At 34.9% G+C, this 20,663-nt stretch overlaps 1 protein-coding gene across 5 annotated transcripts in view; it reads left to right on the forward strand.

The window, feature by feature from the left end:
• Positions 1 to 20,663, forward strand: part of tai (taiman) — a 123,316-nt gene that overhangs the window by 88,368 nt on the left and 14,285 nt on the right. For all 5 annotated transcript variants that reach the window (XM_064697305.1, XM_064697308.1, XM_064697309.1 and 2 more), the window contains exons 3-4: positions 18,245 to 18,947; positions 20,003 to 20,164. In XM_064697305.1, the coding sequence (XP_064553375.1) occupies positions 18,245 to 18,947; positions 20,003 to 20,164 (865 nt within the window). The remainder of the gene's footprint in view (positions 1 to 18,244; positions 18,948 to 20,002; positions 20,165 to 20,663) is intronic.

The raw sequence follows: 20,663 nt of genomic DNA on the forward strand, positions 1-20,663 counted from the left end.
GAGAGCGAGAAAGCTAGAGAGAAGGAGCGCGCGTGCAGTCTGTTGCACAATTAAGAATTTGTTATGCAAGTCTTTTAGTCTTCGAGTGTGCAACTGCAGCTGCCCTGCGGCAATGTTGCTTGGTGCATTATGCGTTGACTGCCGTTACATTGGGGTAGGACCACCAAACAAAGAGCAAAATGGAGAGAAAGAGAGAATGAGAGAGGGAACTTGCAAGTTTGTTGTTTTGCTGCGCTACCCCGAATCAAGCCTGATTGACCAGCTCTAAGCGTAATTAATGCAGTGCCTGTCAAAAATGTTGTTACTTGCACTTCTTTTACTTTTCGCTCCCTTAATGCGTTCTTATTGCCATGGCAAATGTGTGTGTGTGTAAAGAGAAAGAAAACAAAAATCCATCAGCGGCGAACTTAACGAAGCATAAAATTGCGTAATTTACTGCGCATTTAATTTCAAGTTGCGTTGCAAAAGAATGAAACCTAACAAAAAGAACGAGAGAAACCAGCAAAGAACCCGCTCAAAATAACTGAGCTTTACTAAGCTGAGCTTTCGATACGCGTATACGCGTTCACAGAGCTGAACCAGAAACCTACCGAAAAAACACTCACAAATTTATGATGGCGGCTGAGTTTTAATAATGAGCAGCGCGATGGAAGGGTGTGAAGCTCAGTGTGCAATGGTCACGGGGAGAGGTTCAGGGGAGTCTAATGGTGGATAAGTTCTTATAGTCGCGTGGGTGCTCAGTCGTAAACTTGAGCGCAAATGCGATTAACAGCGTTCGAGCAAATTACACACGGTTTTACCGTAATGCGTTCAGATTGTGAATCTGATTTTTTATATTTTATGTCATGAAAGCGCTCAAGCGAGTGTTATTTGAAAATGATAGCAATAATGCGCAATTATATATTAAATAAAATATTTGAAATATTTCTTTTAATCCGAATTGACAATGAGGTTTGTTTCCGCTAATGACTTCATAGAGCTTCATAGAGCTGTACAAGCTGTACTTTTCTTGAAATATTTTCTTGTGGGGCTGCCTGTCTAGCTGAAAGTGGATTTCCGTAACGCTGAACGTTTTTCCTCTAATCAGATATAAACTAATTGTCTTTGAATTTTACTTTACACTTTTTAAAAGCGATTTTCATGAAATCGAGTTATACATACAACATGTTGATATTATTTTGTTTAGATGGAGATTTTTAATAAAGAAAATAAAATTAAATTGACATTCACAGCTACTATTTCTCGCTCTCTCACATTCACATATTGATTTTTCGATTTAAATATATATAACAAATTGTTACTAGGCTTATCAAAAACCCACGTAATTAACTGATTCATGATATCTTGAAGTACTCTAGATATACTATTTAACTATATTCGTAGCTCGCTTCAGCCATTAATCATTCACATGCAAGCGTCTTCTTATGTTTTCCAACCACACACAATTCCCATTCCTTTCATTGTCATCGCCTGGTGATCGACAGGCTTTAAGAGCGACCAGTAGACAAAAGCTAACTGAGACAAAAGACGGCTGCAGCTGAATGCCGACAGCAACAGCAGCAACAACAGCAAAAACAACAACAACAGCCACTACAGCCGCAATAATCTTCACAGAGCACCGTAATACTCGAAGAGACCTACAAACCCACAAGAACACATACATACACGCACGCATGTATTTGTATATGTATGTATAAGAAGTGAGAACTTGCCGCTGTTTTGCCAAATCAAGTTTGAAAATGCCGGAGCCCGTTTTAAAGCTGCTTTCCGTCTCGTTGCCTCGTCTCCTGCCTCGGCTTCTGCTGCCCCCCCTCCTGTTGCCAGCCACTGCCTTCGCCCTTTTTGGACTGCTGGCAACCCGGCAACAGGGCGTTGGTTGTTGCCGCCTCTGCTTCAGCCTCTGCCTCAACCTACGTTCGCTGCCGCCGCCGCCGTTTCTTCTGCTGCTGCTGCTGCTGCTGCTGCCTTTGGCTCTGGCTTTAGCTTTTGCGCTGCGAAATCTCAGCCATCGTGTTTGTTGGTTTATTTGTACTCGACCCTGCTCCCCGACACCCCGTAGTCGTACCCTCTGTCAATCCGTTCATCCGTTTGGTGCAGCGCTCTGTAATTAATTTGGCAGCTCCACAGCGCACAACAGCAGAGCAAAGAGAATATTTAAAGCGGCATAGTATCGAATTACCATTGACAGACGTGTCGACGAGCAGGCCAAAGGCTCCATTTAAACAGGGTGTTCCACTAGGCAGACAGGTGAACTAAGAATAGGTAAAGGAAAACCCACAGATTCTGAAGTTCTAAGCAAACCGATAAACAATCAAGAATCGAAACTGAAACTCAAAGCGAAGGATCTTACCTAAATTCCGTAGAATAGGAGTAATAGTATTAATTAATGTGTAAGTAATAGACTAGCAGAAATATACAGGGTGCTGTACTAGGCCTAGAACTCTAATAGAAAGTAGATTAGAATAAATTCAATGGCTAAAAGAAGAGTACAGTTACATAGTCAATTAAAAATAATCAACAACAAGTAAGTCAAATAAGAACAGTTATACAGGGTGTTCCTCAAACGGGAACTTAGTTTGATTTATAGATAAGTCTATCAATCAGAATCAATCTACAGGTAAGCTTTACACATGCAGGCTGTTTCACGCTTGAACAGGTGAACTAGAATTCAGCTCAGGGAAATTAAATAAAATCTAGGTTACTAATGGTAAAAATATCTCTGGAAACCCATTCAATCTGCATTTCCAATTAGTCAACAATCAAATTCAATCAACGGGATTGCAGGGTGGCAAATAATTAAAGAAAAACCAAAGAAAGGACTTTGACCTGCAAACTAGATCTATGGGATGGATAAGTCCAACTATAACACAATCATAATTCAATTAATTATAGTAACATTATCAACTGTTTAAGTTCAGCGGGTCCACCCTTTTTTTGCCTTTGACTGACCCTTCGTTAAGTTTGCATTCTGCGTTGGCTCGACTTAATTAAGTTGCCTCTGTTGCTCGCCCCTGTTGATGCCACAGCGCAGCGGCTCAGCTAACAAACACAATAAAAATGGAAGAAAAAAAAGTCCATTTAATTAAATTTGCATGCGAAATAAACGAACACAGCAACATCAATTGGATAGAGCGGAGACAACAACATGCATAGTGCTTGTCAAACTGTGGCCTGGCAACTGAGCGGCAGAGGGAAAGCAGGAAGAGTTGTGCAGCAACTGGCCCCGGGGCACGGTTGCAGGTGCGTTTTTGTTAGCCCTAGAAAGACTTGTTGCTTCACTGTGTTTAAATTATACGATTTGGTATTAAATTCTATTCGATGAGAATCCTAAAATATCCCATAAATCAATTTATTAATAAATTAAATCCCTATACAAGAAAGTCTTAAGCCAAGTAAAAGACTTTGCGTTCTATTTATTTATTTTTCAAATTAAAGCAAATTTTTTGTTCATTTCTATTTGCAATTGCAATTTTATTTATTGATTTCAAATGTGCTCCTGAACTAATTAATAAAAACATTTTGACAGAAATCTTTTATTCTAAATAAACTGTTAAATTTTACGGGGTATCAAAGACAAGGAGAATTCTCTTCAAATTTTACTATGTTTTATTATTCAGATATTTTTTATTGCATAGGCATTATAATTTTACTGTCTTTTTAGAACTGAATCAACAAGAATTTTGTTCTTAGACAATTTTAAATATTGCAAATACTTTAAATCTAAGCTCTGAAAATTTCTCAGAAAAAGAAATATAAAGGATAATTTTCTCTTTGAATTTCTCAAAAAATACTTTGTATCTAATCTATTGGGTATCTTAAAGTCCTTCAACTGATTTATGTATGTCAACCTCAAATTGTCGAAACCATTTCCATTTGCACGCTATAAAAACGTTTTTACAATATATCTGTCGCTTATTGATTTAACTGTTCGATTATCCAGTGCACCTGCCGTTCAAGTCAAACAACTGTCGAAAACCAAACGAAAAACCAACAGAGAAAAAAATCGGAAAAGCTAGTAGTTTTTACAGCTCAACTGATAATGGGGAATTTCCCGCAATAGCCCGTGCTCATATCGGTCAACCAGGCAAGCGACGACTGAAACACACACACACACACACACACACACTGTCAGCAGGAAGCCACATGAGCGGAAAATTGGAAAAACTCTGGAAAAATACAAGAGCAGAAAAAAATAAATTCTCACTGGCAAATGTAAAGTTGAAAAGCATACAAAATGCTGGGCAATTGCGTTTGGTCAGGGGGAGGGACTTGCGAGCGGCGGGCGGAATATAAAGTGAAATGTTAGACAAAGTGGCAGCCATATATACTCACACACACACACACACACACACTCGCATTTAGCAGGATATATGCAAAGCGCTTGTTGTAAACTTATACTTTGAGCAAACAAAAAAAAACCAAAGGCAGCTAACAGGAGTCACACACATGAAGACGCACAATTACATCTGTATGTGTGGCAGGCTTAAAAGGATATACGAGGACCAAGAGTAAAATGGGGGCGTCATGTCTGACTACAATTGCAACCGCCGTGGCAACTGTTAAAACTGTGACAATGTGCAGTCGTGTGTGTAAACAATCGTAATCCGGTAGAAAAATCACAGACAGAACAGAAAAACCCAAACCGAACCTAACCCAACAAAAGGGAACCAAAAGGCCTACGAGATACACCAGACATTGGCGCAGCATGGAGACCATTGTGGATTTAGTTTGAAACACAATATTGAACATCAAATTGCAAATGTATGGAGCACATGCACTTAACAAAGGGAATTTGAACCAGTTGAAGGATACAATACCTTAAAGAAAATGATATCAATAAATTAGAACATGCTAGCAATAAATGCTGTATTTTTCACAAAAACCTGTTAAGCAACTAGTTCACATTTATATTATTCAGATCAAATGTATAAACGATAACTTCAATTGTTATCGAAACGGCTTTTATTGTTGTCTCAACTTTATATACTAGTACAAGTATTCCTGTTTTGAATAATAACTTGCTTAAACTCAACTAGCTCACATTTATTCGACGTTCAAGTGATGCTCTATTAAAAAAATACTCTTCATGCACTTCAATATAAATCGTTCAGATACAAACAATAACAAAAATTGTTATCGAAACTTCTTTTAATGTGGACTCACATACTACTTTACATACAAATAAAAAGTTTTCCTGCATTGACTTATAAGCTGATCAAAGTTAATACAAATCTTTTTTAAAAATATTTTGAAAGGTAGTTAAAATGCTGTTCAAAAATATATATTTTTGAATTTTAAGCCAGATACCTAAATTGAATAACTATTCGGCTCAAGAACTTTAAAATGAATTTAAATAAACCAGACTCTTTGCTTTATACATACATTAAAATAGTGTCGCCTCTCTATGCGATTTTCAAAAATTCAAGTTGGGCTTGATAATTTTGACGTATATGTGAATAATAGTGATTGAGCCAAGAGATTGCAAAGGAGAAAAGAGAAAGAGATCGTTTGATATGACAATTAGAAAGACATTCAAGGGCATATCAAAGGTTTTTTTTCTACCATAATAATTTCCACAGCATTTTTATAATACACAATATAATATTATGAACTGGTTATGAAGAAGATTAAATAAGAACAAGTTTACATTAGCTTTTTTATCTTGAATACTTGACTGCATTTATTTTAATCAACACTTTTTCTTTCTTTCTTTCTTTACAGGTGAGTAAGACAATAAAAATTTCCATTGAAAATTTCGCGCGACCAGAAGGAGAATAAAAGCACGCAATAAAATCACATGGAAATTTTAATCTGTGAAATATCAAAAACAACAAAAAAAAATTATAAATAAATAAATAAATAAATTTGCACATTTAACTGAGTCGTCGTCACCTTTATGGCTTGTAAACAAAATGCGAAATGCACAGCAGCAACAAAAAGTGAAGCATATTCAACAACAACAACAACAACAACAGCAGCAACAATTTGAAGGTTAGCTTATAAATTTCATTTACTCATAAATTACATTTTTGCAGTGCGTTTTCATTGAAACGCAGCCAAAAGAATGAGAAAAAATAACAGTTTGTACAAATTTAATTTAATTGTTAAAACTGTTGAGCAAATCTTTTCGAACACAACTTTGTTTTAATTATTTGTTCAAATCCACCTTTGAGGAGTACATGCAAACATGTGCAACAATGCACTTACACCACGCCCCTTACTCGACCGCCCCCACACAACAACAACAATTACAATTTTGTTGATAAGCTTCAAACTTACCCTCCCACAGCTTCAATTAGCCTTAGCCCAGTTACGAAACTAGCAATTCAGTTAGTTCAGTGTGACCATATTCTGTACAGCCAAACACACACACACACACACACAAAACAGCTGTTCCTCAATCGAGTGTAACCTTAGCCAATGCAGCTACAGCAACAACAGCGACAGCTACAACAACAACAACAACAAACTGCCGCAAAATGCTAAATCGACTCTGACCCACTGACATTATTTCGCTATAGCGACGATGACGACTACTGCAGCTACTTAGACAGCAACAACAGCAACAACAACAACGACAGCAACAACAACAACAAAAAGAGCAAAAACAACAGACTAGAAAAGTGCATTTTGTCAGCAGGTGGATTTCTGGGGCCGGTTATACAATGTCACACTATATACAATATATTAATACATATATGGAGAGGGAGATAGAGAGAGAGATAGAGTATAATAGAGACTGAGAGCGGCATTCAAATGCCGGAAAGAGAACGACCCTGTTTGTCTATTACATTGTTTAAGCTAGTTGATAGTTAGTACAGATCTTGGTTATACCCTGTAAATGCACAACATATTGGCTAAGATAAGCTTTAAGAACTGGGTATGTGCTGAATAATCAACACATAGATTACTGGATAGTTATAAGAGTTGTTGGAACTTAATTTTACTAAATTATTTTTTTATATTTTATAAATAAAATGTTTCATAGAACAAAAGCACAAATTTTGGTTTAGTTTATCGTAAATTTAGATATTGGACAAGGCTTACGACATCCAATTATTTTTGTAGAAATTATATTATTTACAATAAATTTTGCATTAAACAATTAACAAAATTATTACGAAAAGTATATATTTTATTTTGTATTTTTAAATTATATTTTGCACAAATTTTCGTTCAAATAAATTCAAATTAAATAAATAAACAATTTTCTATACGGTTCGCAAAGACAACAAATTTTAATTTAAAACGTAAGGATTTTAAATAACTATTTTTCTATCTATTATTATTATTGTTATTATTATTATTTTTATTGTTATTATTATTATTATTATTATTATTATTATTATTATTATTATTATTATTATTATTATTATTATTATTATTATTATTATTATTATTATTATTGTTATTGTCATTATTATTATTATTATTATTATTATTATTATTATTAATATTACTGTTATTATTATTAAAAGATTAAAGGCTTTTATATTCCTATTTTCCAATTTTAATTAATAAATAAGTCAATTTTATAGCTAGTTTATGATGAAATAAAATATTGCACATTTCATTGAACTATTTGTACATTAATAAAAATTTATATTGCGTTTAAATGTTATTTTAAAAACAAGTGAGAGTATCTGCTAGTTCTTTAAGCCTTATAAATAACATTTTAGACTATTGAATCACTGAGATACAACATGATATAATCGACTAAGTGTATAATTGAGGATTTAAGATTGTAAACTAAAGATGTTTTATAAATTTTATACGACAATTAATGATTACTTAAGCTGAGTGTACTTTAAGTACCTGGCTTAATAGGCAGTTGAGATAAAGTTAAACTTAATAAACAAATAACGATCAGTTATGGATATTATTGTCTCCCTAAATACTGCAATTATGCAAGGCAAAAATTTTATAGAGACAACTTAAACTTCATGCTTCGAGCTATAATTACATCGAGAAACAACTCTCATATCATATTCATCTATTTTTAATATTATGCACGTGTAAACCGCTTTGTCCCCCTTAAAAGTTGCTTCATCAGCATTTGCTTGCCATTTGTTGATATTTCCCATTTGTTAATTTGTTGTTTCTGGTTTCATTTTTTGCGCTAAATGAAAAGTGAAAACTGTCAACGCATGGCCTGGCAATTAGTCAGTGAAAGTGAATCAAAGCACTTGCTGCCTACCGCAACCCCCCCCCCCCTCCCCTCAGCAGCTCTCTTTTCCTCATTTTCATTCGAGTTTTTTCTTTCATTCGAATCGGAGCAATTAAAATGACAAAATTCACATAATAAGAGCAAAATTATGTGAAACATAAATCAATGTCAATTAATTGAGTCATGATAAATAAGTAAAAACATAAATAATATATTTTGAGGGTTGAGTTTGACTTTTAAGAAAGTACATAAAATTAAGCTGAATATAAACTAAATATTTTAAAATAAATACAAAATAAATTGTATAAAAAAAATATATTTTGGGAAACAGTAAAATATAAATTTAGAAGCAAATATTTTAGAATTTAATGTAACTTTAAAATTCAGCTTAAATTTGCTTAGAATATATCATTTTTTAACCGAATTCTCGCTGTTCCAATTTCAAAAATATACAATTAAAAAAAAAACTTTTCAACTTAAGAATAATTCTCTTATTTTAACATTTTATGACTTTATATGTAAAAAATTAATAGCAATAAAAATTTTAAATATTTTTGTCATCATTGAAACTATTTAACAAAATTTAATTGAAATTTGTTAAGAAACAATTGCAGCTGAACAAATTTTGAAATTGCGAGCAAAAATTTGGGTTTATCATTGCCAAAAATTTATTAGCTTACTCGTTTTAATTCAAAGTCAAAGCGAAACAAGAAATAAATAAATAAGTAATGAAATAAATAATAATAAAAAAACTAGCTCCAACACTAATGCCAAAATTGAAGAATAAACAAAAAAAATAAACCAAGAAGCAAACAAAAACCTGAATCATGCGACAAAGCATATAAAAATACTTTATGCTTTTTGCACAAAAAAATATATATATACCATATATATATATTAAAAAAAAAATATTCAGCAAACAACACAAAAACAACAACAACAACAAGAAGAAGAAGAAGAGTAACAACAAGCGGCAATCGAAATACACTTGAACGTGAGTGAAACAAAATTCATGACCCACTTTATAAAACGCTTTTTCTTTCATCCATGACCCACTTTATTATTTGTAGCAATGATTAAGCGCGCGCGAGACAGAGAGAGCGAGACAGGGAGAGGGGGAGAGGGAGTGAGAGAGAGAGGGCTTGACTGTACTGAGCGTTGAAGCATATGTTTTATATACAGACAATTAGTTGCTAAAATGCAGGCTTACAACAACAGCTGAGCAAATGAGCTGAGCCAGACTCAGCTGTGGGCGCCAAGGGGGTGCAAGGGGGGCTGCGGCGGGGGCGCTGCTCAGAGGCTGGCAAAGCATAGCTGAGAGCTGAGCGAGGCGGCTTAGTTAGCTCAGCTTTTTTTTAGTTAGGGGCCAGACAAGTGCCAAGTGTGTGTGTGTGTGTGTGTGAGTGTGTGTGATTATGAATGTCAGTCAGTCGTTTGAAGAGGCAGACAGCTAAAAAACACTCGAAAAGCCGCACAACAACTGAATTATGTGCATAAAAAGACTGCAAAATGATTTGACGTGGAGGTTAAGAGCACACTCAGCTGATATGATATAATATGTTGCATAGAACTGATTAATATAAATAACAAATTTGTTATCAAATTACAACTTTTGCCATGATGTCGCACGGAATTAATTAATAATAATATTGTATTTAAGCAAATATAAAAGTTATTAACTGTCTCAATATTAGAAGTTTTGTCATGGTATGATATGGTATATAGAATCGATTAATATGAATGTCAAATTTAGACACAAATAGTGTTTTATTAAGTTTCTTATTATTAGCACTTTTGCTATGATATAATAACAATATCAAACTTAGACTCAAATAAAAGTATAGTTAAATTTTTCATTATTATTATTTTTACTATATATTTGTATCAAATTATTTACATATAAAAGTATTATTACTACTTCTATCATTTGCTATTATTTCTGGTAATGTTTATTACACACTTGCCACGCTTTTGGGGCAAACCCACCCACCTGCGACCCACATAATTAGTCACCCACAGTAATCGTTAAAAGAGTACCTCACATAAAACAGTTATCAATAAAACGTATCAATACAATGTTTTGTAGTTTCTAGCTAACCCCGCCCATTGTCATTACAATATGCGTCAACACTCGCGAGATAGTCATACGCATTCCATGAAATTCAAAAAAAAATTATATTTGCAAAAATGGATGTCAAGGATATGTGTTTGAGGAAGTTAAACAAAATGTGAATCATTTTGTGGTTTTTTATGAGCATTTTTAAATATCAAAAATGTGCGATAAACATTATGTGAAATAATAATTATTTTGAGACGACCTGCATTGGTGGAAATGCCGAGTGTATTACTTTGAATAATATAACATATTAAAAAAATGAAAAATTTTCCCATTTAAGAAAATTTATTGTTTATTAAAAAAATAATAATAATAATAATATAAATATAATATTTTTATATATAATTGAGATTTTCTTGCTGATGTATGTTTATAATTTTATATTTCTTAAAAAAGGTAGAGAAAAAATATAATATATATAATATTTTTATATATATTTAAGATTTACTTAAGAATATTTGTAATTTATTTAAAAATTATATATATTATTTTAATTTTATTTTTTTTAAATTTTATTAAGCGGCTCGTAACTGTATTTGTGTATATTGGGTTACAATTGCGGATTTGTTAAAATATTTAAAAAACTATTGAAACTTAAAAATCTCAATTTTTGAATGAAGAATCTGACATCAAATCTTAATATTTTCCTCAGGTTTCAATATACGCTTTGTGTTAAAAAAAAAGCTTTAAAATCCTAAAACCTCTCTCAAAATTGAGTTTGTATATAATTATAGTGTATTTTTCTGCATAAAGAATTCATAAACGAATTAAAGTAGCATTATTATTATTTCTTTTCTTTATTTTTTTGCGTAAACTTGTAATTTGTATTATTTTCTTAGCTCAGAGCTGTTAAAATTCTAAATTTATATAATTTAAAATGTATTATTAGTTATAAATATTTGCATTATTGCAAGCAAACTTCAAAATATAAAAATAAACTAGGCATTGGTAAAATTACCGTAGAAAGATTTTTAGTCGTAAGCTGTTTAAATGGCAACATTTAAAAAAACATTCCCTTAACAGTGGAAATTGCAATACAAGAATAGTGTGGACATTTTGTAGCCACTGTGATGTGCTTCTTGTCATCGTTGTTGTTGCGGTTGTTCTGGTTATTGTTGTTGTTGATGTTGCTGGTGGACGTCAGCCACATTGTCGCGCACTTTGCCGACGTTGACATTGTGGTCACCGCAGTAGCAGTTGCAGTTGTAGTTGTTGTTTGTCATGTTGCTGTTGTCGTTTCAGTTGCATTTTGCCCATTTTGTATTACATTTTCATTGCGCTTGTCATCGTTGGCGTTCGTTCGATGCTGTTGTCACTAGCAGCTGTCTGCTATTGTTCAAAATTGTTGTTGTTTTGGTTGTTGTTGTTGTTACTCTCACTCGTTTGCAATTAATTGTGAGTGGCAACATCGACAATATGTTTGTTTGCGTTTGGGAAATTGCTTGCTGTCTGAAATCCCATCAGCAGCAGCGGCCATCAAATTGGATCATTGTTACATTTCATGTTCAAGCTGCACTCAAAGTGCAAACTGCTATCTATGTGTATGTATGCATGCAGTAGTGCATGGGTGTGCGTGTATTGGTGAGCTTTTGGACTCTGCTTGCCTTGAGCTATGCAGCTCTACACGGCGTAAAACGTGCGTGTTTTCTATTTGTGAGCTACAAGTTACAGCACATTCAATTACTTGAATCAATTAGAAGCAATTCCTATAAAAAAAAAAGGAAAAATAAACTTGTATGACTCACGGCTCACCTTGCCTGGCACTAAAACTCAAAAGCTCACATGTGCACAATTCAGGTTTTATTTTTCACAGACAGCCCAATTTCAACAATTTCAGCATTATTTATGTAGCTCGTAAAATCTCTTCTTTTTCGGGTATTTCATTATGGGTCCCAGCTACCGAATTACGTCCCAGCGGCGACTGCCTACAAGTCCAACAGCACGTAGACCAAACCTAAATCAAATAAATAAAACACGAAATGTTTAAGCTTTGCCCCAAGCAACAGCAGCGGCTTCTTTCGGGAGAAATAAAAGAAACGAAAAATTGCTGCGTTGTTTCATACAGTGCGTATGAGTAATTTGTTGTTGACTGCAATCTTTACAGATTGCAAAGCTATGCCCGCATCATCATCATCATCATCATCATCATCATCATCATCGCCATAATCATTATGTTTATCATTATCAATTTGTCTTAAGAGCCCGCTTAGGTGTTTAAGGTGGCAATTCCTTGTGGCCCATTATAATCTATTTTAAATGTAATCTAGAAAGTTGAGCACATTTTTTATGATTCATTGGCACGACCTTGTCTCGTGCTCATTGTGACAGATTATGTCTAAAGTGATTTTTAAGAAAAATTAAAATTAGTTGGCTAGTTACGTTATTTAACGATTGGAAGTCTAGAGTTGAGATAAATTGATTCCATATATATACATATATTTTTATTTCAATTATTCGACTTCCAACTATTAATGCTATAATGCTTGCTTTAATAATATGTATTGCTTGTGAGCAAAAAAGCTTATTTCTATATTAAAGCTGGGCAATAAAGCTTATTTATAGCTTAAAGCTTGACGATGCTGAGGAATTCTTCTCCTTAATACCATACTATGTAAGTTTATTGTTTCTTCAGTTTTTAACAGCTTTTAATTAGTTTAAGCTTTGATTTTAAAGATAACATGATTAAGTTTTAAAAAAAATAGCTTTCATTTAAATAAAAAGCTTTTAACAATATTAAATCCGCTTTAAAGCTCCGTAAACCTAGCTCGATTAAGACTTGAATAAAGCTCATCTTAACCGTTAAGCTTGACAAGCAGGCCACAATTGGAAACTTCGCTCACCTCAAGCAATTAAATATACTCTCAACCGATGTTAACTGTATTTTCATGCTGAATTAACAAATCTTAGTCATATTGAATCCCCAATATTAGGGAGTTTTTGATATTAAACCCTTTTTACAATTCAGTGCACTTTGTTGTGAGAAATGCAAATACTGAACAAATTTGTTTGGCTTCATTTTGAAGTTTCATCGATTGATGTCAGTTAATTAAGCCACGCCCAAGTGGCTTTTTTCATATCACCTGCAATTTCTCCGCCCAAAATTGGATGCAAACGCTTCTCAACTGCCCGCCAAGTGTTCCAGCAGTCAATTCAACTGCTTCTCAAGTCCACTCTTGAAAGACAACTCCATGGCAGCGAAGCGTTAAGAAATTTGCAGCTTTGTGTTTTTTGATATCTGTAGCTTACCTGGGAGACCACCCGGCAACTAGTGGCTAGTGTCCAGCGACCGACTTCCCTTTTAATTACATTATATGCATAATAAAAGCCTCGCCCGAGTCCCAAAGAGATTGCGACTCCGAATGCGAATGCAAGCAAAAATAATTACAGACACTGGACGCCCCGAGTTGGCGATGTAATCAGCATAAAGCGGAGCAGAACGCCAGTATTATGTTATGAACGCAGTATTTGCTTATGATGGACATAAAAATACTCTATAAAAAAACACTAGGTTCTTCCATGTCAATTTGTCAAGTTATTCGTTAAAAATTAAGCCTTACTTGAAAGATTGAAATAATTTTAGAAAGTTGTCTTTTATTTGGAAGAGTTGAAGAAGATTCTTTGATTAAATATATTTCCGAAGGAATTTATAATATACACATATACCTCGTGTAGGAAAAAATGTTTCTTATAATTCAAGTTTTCTAGTTATTTTTATCTCTATATATAAAACTGTTTGTCCTGACTGACTGACTGACTGACTGACTGACTGACTGACTGACTGATTGGTGATCAACGCACAGCCCAAACCGTAAGAGCTAGGAAGCTGAAATTTTCACTGTAGTTACCTTATGTGATGTAGGTGCACGTTAAGACGGGGTTTCGGGAAATTCCACTCGCAAGTGTGGAAAAATCGCGAAAAACGTTTGTATGTAACTTTTTGGTTTACCATCCCATCGGCCCCAAACTTATTTTCAAAGATCTTTGTTCAAATTCATTTGAGGGGTGTTTCACACTTTTCGAAAAATCCGTTCCTCCTTGGTGGAAATGGAGGTCAAAGATTTGGTGGGTGACGTTTCGCGCTCAAATTCATTTCCAGTGATCTATATGAAAAATCATTTGAGACGTGTTTCTCACTTTTCGCAGAATTCAAACTTCTTCGGAAGAAATGCGATTTAAAGATTTTTTGGGCGGCGTTTTAAGTTGTGTCCGATTTGCTTCAAACTTATTTTTAAAGCTCTTCATAAGAACTTAATAAGTACGTATTTCAGCGATTTGGAAAATTCCACTCGCAAGTGTGGAAAAATCGCGAAAAACGTTTGTATGTAACTTTTTTGTTTACCATCCCATCGGCCCCAAACTTATTTGCAAAGATCTTTGTTCAAAATCATTTGAGACGTGTTTCTCACTTTTCGCAGAATTCAAACTTCTTCGGGGGGAATGCGATTTAAAGATTTTTTGGGCGAACTTTTAAGTTGTGTCCGATTTGCTTTAAACTTATTTTCAAAGCTCTCAATAAGAACTTAATGAATACGTATTTCGACTATTTGGAAAATTCCACCCGCAACAGTGGTAAATTGGCGGAAAACGGTTGTATGAAAGTTTTTTGTTTACCATCCGATCGGACCCAAACTCATTTTCAAAGATCTATATTCAAAATCATTTGAGGGGTGTTTCACACTTTTTGAAAAATCCATCCCTCCTTGGTGCAAATGGGGGTCGAAGGTTTTGTGGATGACGTTTAGTGTTCAAATTTATTTCCAAAGATCTATAAGAAAAATCATTAGAGAAGTGTTTCACATTTCTCGCAAAATCTAAACTCCTTCGGTGGAAAATGCATTTTTAAGATTTTTTTGGTGAATTTTAAGAGTTTTCCGATTTGCATAAAAGTTGTTTGATTCCCGTCCGATCAGTTTCAAAATCATTTTCAAAGCTTTTTTGATTTTATAACATACGTGCCACGGGCAAGGCCGGGTTATACCCGCTAGTCTTTTATATATTTAGCTCAATTCCCAAGCAGCTATTTTATGCAGCAAACTTTATTATTATTTTTTAGGTGTTTGAGGAAGATGCTGCTTTAATTTTCATGATATTTTTATTCATATTTTATTTTATTCAGAATTTTAAAAATAATTTATATATTTTGAAATATAAAAATATATGTTTTGAACATTTTTACATGTTTTGAACAAAAATTCACCTTAAATATTTAAAAAATAAATTATCTAATTTGTATTAAATTTTTCTCAACCACAAAGCCAAGTCTTATCGCACGTTGCAAATTCTATTGTGTACTATTACTAGACACCTTAGACGTATAGTTAATCCACCCACTCGCAGAAATGGTGCAGGGTATTTAAGGAATCTACAAAAAAAGTGTGCATTGACTCAGAGTCAAGGGGCGAGCGGAGCTGAAACCAAAGGTGGAGGTGACGGGCAGCTGGCCAAAAAAAAAAAAAAAGAGGGAGAAGAGAAGCAAAATTGTGAATGGCCGCCCAATGCAATAAGCGCGAAAATGAGTGACGTACAAGCACCTCGGCCAAGCACCTCCGTGCCCCACCAGCCGCCGCCGCTGGGCAACCGGATGGGTTCCCTTGACAGGCGCAATAATTGTGCAGATTCTTTAGCTTTAGTTCTGTGGCTGAGTTTTTTTTTTTATCATTTCTCTCTGCCTGCTTTGACAGGGTGACACATTAATGTGCCAGCTAGCTCTGAGGCAGATGATGAACATGATAATCATCATCATCATCATGATGATGAGGGGGTATTCTATTTGGGCAGCGCCTGGCGCACGGGGCGTATGATTGACGCGCTTAATTAAAGAAGCCAGCGAATATAAAGCGCAGCGTTAATTAATTAAATTACAATTAATGCAGTTGCTGCTGCTGTTGTTGTTATTGCTGCTGTTGTTGTTGTTGTAGTGCTTATCATTATTTGCACTTTGCCAGGCCATAAATATATAGCTAGCATATATATGCGTACATATATATGTATATTTATTTATATACACAAATGTATATTATGTGCAGCTATCGCATTGCTCACAGCGCTAATTTCACAACTTATCAATCGTAGGCTGTTGAGGGCCGCGATATTTATAGCAGTCCCAAGAGGCCAGTCAATAGTCGGAGAATCGCAAAGAGATTCGCTCGATTTCACGTTTAACACAACTTTCGCCTCACCTCAAACACGACAAACATTTGACGCACACACACAATGACAATGCGAATCGTTTGTTTGCCGAGCGCTGAGAGAAAAACAACTGAATCACCTGTTAATTAATTGGGAACATTTTATATATATGTATGCCCATTGCATATAAATTCACTTTCATGCTAATTTTCAATGTCGAATCGATTTTTTTGGTATTTCGGGAGTTTTCTCTTATTTCAACAAATTATTGAAATTTCAATTATCAAAAGATGTCTTTTCCGTTCAGATCATCAGTTTTTTTAATAGAATAAAAAATTATGATTATATTCATCTTTTTCTTCAGATTCAACTCCTCAGAATTTCAAGTGAAACAACTGAGCTATAATACAAATTAATAGAATACAAAATTATAATTATCTTTATCCAGATCTGAACTGAACTGAACTGAACATTGTTATACAATACAAAATCTTGTTTATAGATATAGATATCTTTGACTTTCCATCACAAATTTCGCAACACTTTTATTTTTCACATGAAGAATTTGTTTAATTTGTTTTCTGTTGAATTCTCATTAAAATTCTTCAATGCAGAAGTGTATATACATTTATATAATACAATTCTGTTATTCTTCTTCTTTGGGAATAATTTAAACATTTAAAATTCAAGTGAAATTCCAATAATGTCATTATAAAATAGCTGCTGTTCGCTCAGTTTTCTAGATTTCCATTCCAAAAATATTTGCCACATACTGTTCGAAATGTCAGGTCCAATTAAAATTTCCGTAAAAATCCAAATTATAAAGAAAAACACAAACAAATTTTTCAAGTGGTCCTTACGTAAAATAAAAAGCAAATAATATGCCACACTTTGGCCGCACAAAGTAAACAATTAATCACGTAACCAAATACATGCGAAAAAAATATATATGAAAAATGAATAAAAATAAAAAATAACATTCTAAAGACAAAAGGCAGTCATGACAACGCCAACGCCAACGGCAACAGCAGCAGCCAATGCTAATGACGATGATGACCACTTGAGTTCCACGGAGTGGGTCTGGTCAAGTGTCGGGCTGTGGGTCGGTCGATCCCGGGTTCTGGGCTCTGTTGGTGGAGCAGGGCAACGAGGAAGCATCCAACGAAAACTGACAACATTTATTTGCCTCACGTTGCGGTGAATGTGGCATGGGCGGTCAATGGGTGTGGCATGGGGTGGCAGTCACACACCGGGCGTTGTGATTCCTGGACTTCTTTTATTTATTTATTTTTTCATAATCCGTACAAATTAGCGGGTGGAAAATTGTTGCTTGGCAACACTGAGAAATTATTTTTTGATCATTGCTAATGCGCAAATACTGGCTTTTGTTTGCTTCTTTTCATTTATTTTATTATTTTCCATTTACTAAGAAAAAAGTCCATCAGTAAATAAATAAAAAAAATACAATAAATTTTAAAATGATTTTAAAACAACAGTAAAAAATGAAGAACTTTATTTGAACCAATTGGTACTTTTCCGCGAACTACTTAAAGTACACATTGGTAAACTTAGTCTAGACACAAACCAAAATGTTAGCCGCTCTATGCTATTCGCCAAATGCTAATGTATTAGCTAATACAAACCTGTAATCGAATCAGCACATTAGCGCAGAGAGCACAGAACGAGGCCTATGTGCAAAGCATTTGCATTTTGTTTCGGGCGTTTGGGGCCACAGACAAAGCCAAGGCCAAGGCCGCAACATTTGCGAAATTTAATGAAAACGAAAACTTTCCACTAATGTCTAAATCAATTTTATTGCTTCTCTTTTATAGGCTTAGCCCAGGTGACTTACCAGATCATTGGGCCTCAGGTACAGCAACAACTAACGGCAGAGCCGCAGCAGCAACAGCCACAAGCAACAAGCACAACAGCAACATCAACAGCAGCAGCAACACGAACAGCAACAGCTACAACAACAGCAGCAATTCAGTTTGCAATCTGCCGCGCTCATCGCCGGCCGCTGCGACCGCAGCCGTTACAATCCCAGCCACTGGCGGTAGCGTGGTAACTGGCCCGGGCCCCGTCCCGGCACCGGTGGCGCAGCTGCAACACGGATTGGCGCCCAGCACGCCACTGCAGCGCGCGACGGCAGCGAGCGGAGGCGCTGGTATTGCCGGCGCATTGGGCGTTACAGGCGCCTCCCCCTCACCAGCAGCAGTTGCCGCTGCGGCAGCCGCAGCAGCAGCTGCCAACAATCTGCTCACCCTGCCGCAACAGCAGCAACAGCTCCTCTACCAGCAGCATCAGCAGCAACAGCACCATCACCAACACCAACAGCAACGCCAACAGCAGCAGCAGCTTAACTCCCATCATTCGCATCATAGCAAGGCAGCGGCTGCCGCCGCAACGGCGCATATTGCAGCTGCGCTGCAGCGATCGGCCGCCATTATGAATGCGGTGGCATCGCCGATTCCAGCCAACGCAGCGACGCCGGGTCGCAAGATACGCCGCAAAACGGATACAAAAATTAATTTGGTAAGTAATGAGACAAGATGACTACGATAAACTAAAGGCTAATTGTAAAGTCCCTTTTAATATCAAAGAGTTGAGCTTAAAGTTGCGTTTAATTTTGGAAAAAAAACTCGCGAAGGCTGAAAGAAAGCTTTAGGGTTCAATGTAGCTTAAACAATCCCCACAGCTGAAAGCAAGCTGTCGAGCTTTAAGTTGCGATCTTTCCAGCATCACAGTAAATAATAAAGTAAAATAAATAAAGTTCTATAGAACACAAGTCGGTGAAAAAAGCTTTAAGACTAATTAAAGTTTACATTAAACAAGCTTCACCGTTCAAAGCAGGCAGTGAAGCATAAAACTGCAATGAATCCAGCAGAACAGTCAAAAATTAAAAACTAGGGGGAATAAAAATAGATTTTAAGCTCAATAAAGCTTTAAAAATATGAATAAATGAGTTTATTCTATCTTAAAGCTTAAGCTTTTAAACTGGCAAAAGTATTTGGTCAAGTGTTGGAAAATGCGCTGTTGCGATTCTTAGCGATAAGGGCGAAGAAATTAAATAATTATTTAATATAGGCTTACAGTGATTATATTAATTAGCATATTTTTAAAGAGCTGTCAAGAGACTTCATGTGCTTTCATTTTTAATTTAAAATGTGCATAGAAAAATTGGGTGAAAAAACAAGAATAAAAATAAATTTATTTATTTGAAGAATTGATTAAGCTTTATGGCTCTTTGTTTAATATATATATATATATACGCTAGTCTTTGTGCAAAAGCAAATGAAATAAATTTATTTTAAAAAGCATTTTGTAATGCATATAAAAAGCTGTACATTAAGTAGCACGACGTTCCGAAAGCTTCTTTTTAGTGATATACAACACCAGTATTTTTGTATGAGCTTTAAAAGCTCGATTGAAGCTCGTACAAAACTTTAGCTTAAAAGATTAATCCTCAGCTGTTGTCAGAAATTAGCATGTTTGAAGAAATGCTATTAAATATATAATATTCACTTAATTATACATATTTTTACATTTATTTACTGATTTTCAAAAAATTAATTAAATACTTCTTGCAGCCCCAATCACAAATAAACAAATGCAACAATGAGAAACGCCGACGTGAAATGGAAAATAATTATATTGAGCAGCTCTCCGAGTTTCTGCAGCTCAATAAGCGTGGAGATATGACATCAACGAAACCGGATAAGGCGGCAATATTAAATCAAGTGGTTCGAACGGTAAGCGATACCCAAAAATTCTTAAATTTTCACCCATCTGTCTAATAAACCCAAACTAACAACATCTATCAATCAAAAAACTCATCAAATAAAACTAATAGACAGCTTGGTCGTGCGTGAACTCTGGGCCTCTGCCTGGAATAACTAATGATCAATTAATATAGTAATCCCCAATGTAATTTCCATGCAGTTTTTTCTATTTGGCGACACTCGCGCTTCAATTAAAAAGCAATTATTTTCAAACCGAAAGGAAGATTACAAAAATAAGCTAGAACAAGCATAAAAGCCGGCTGCCGGAGGACCCAAAGACACTTTTTTGACTGACGTAATCTCGCTCTGCAAGAATTTAATTAATATTTTTATTCAATTTACATAAATTTATTTATGTTTCCATTGACAGCGACACGCGGTTAGCAGCCAGCTTCAGTCTCGTCATGTTATTTTAGGCTTCGTTTTTTTTTTCACTTTTTTTTGAGTATTTCTTTTATTGGTTTCAGGT

The sequence above is a fragment of the Drosophila montana genome, unplaced genomic scaffold (genome assembly GCF_035044405.1).
Source record: "Drosophila montana isolate Dmon_TW-CO22-7 unplaced genomic scaffold, ASM3504440v1 contig_402_1, whole genome shotgun sequence".
Classification (NCBI taxonomy): domain Eukaryota; kingdom Metazoa; phylum Arthropoda; class Insecta; order Diptera; family Drosophilidae; genus Drosophila; species Drosophila montana.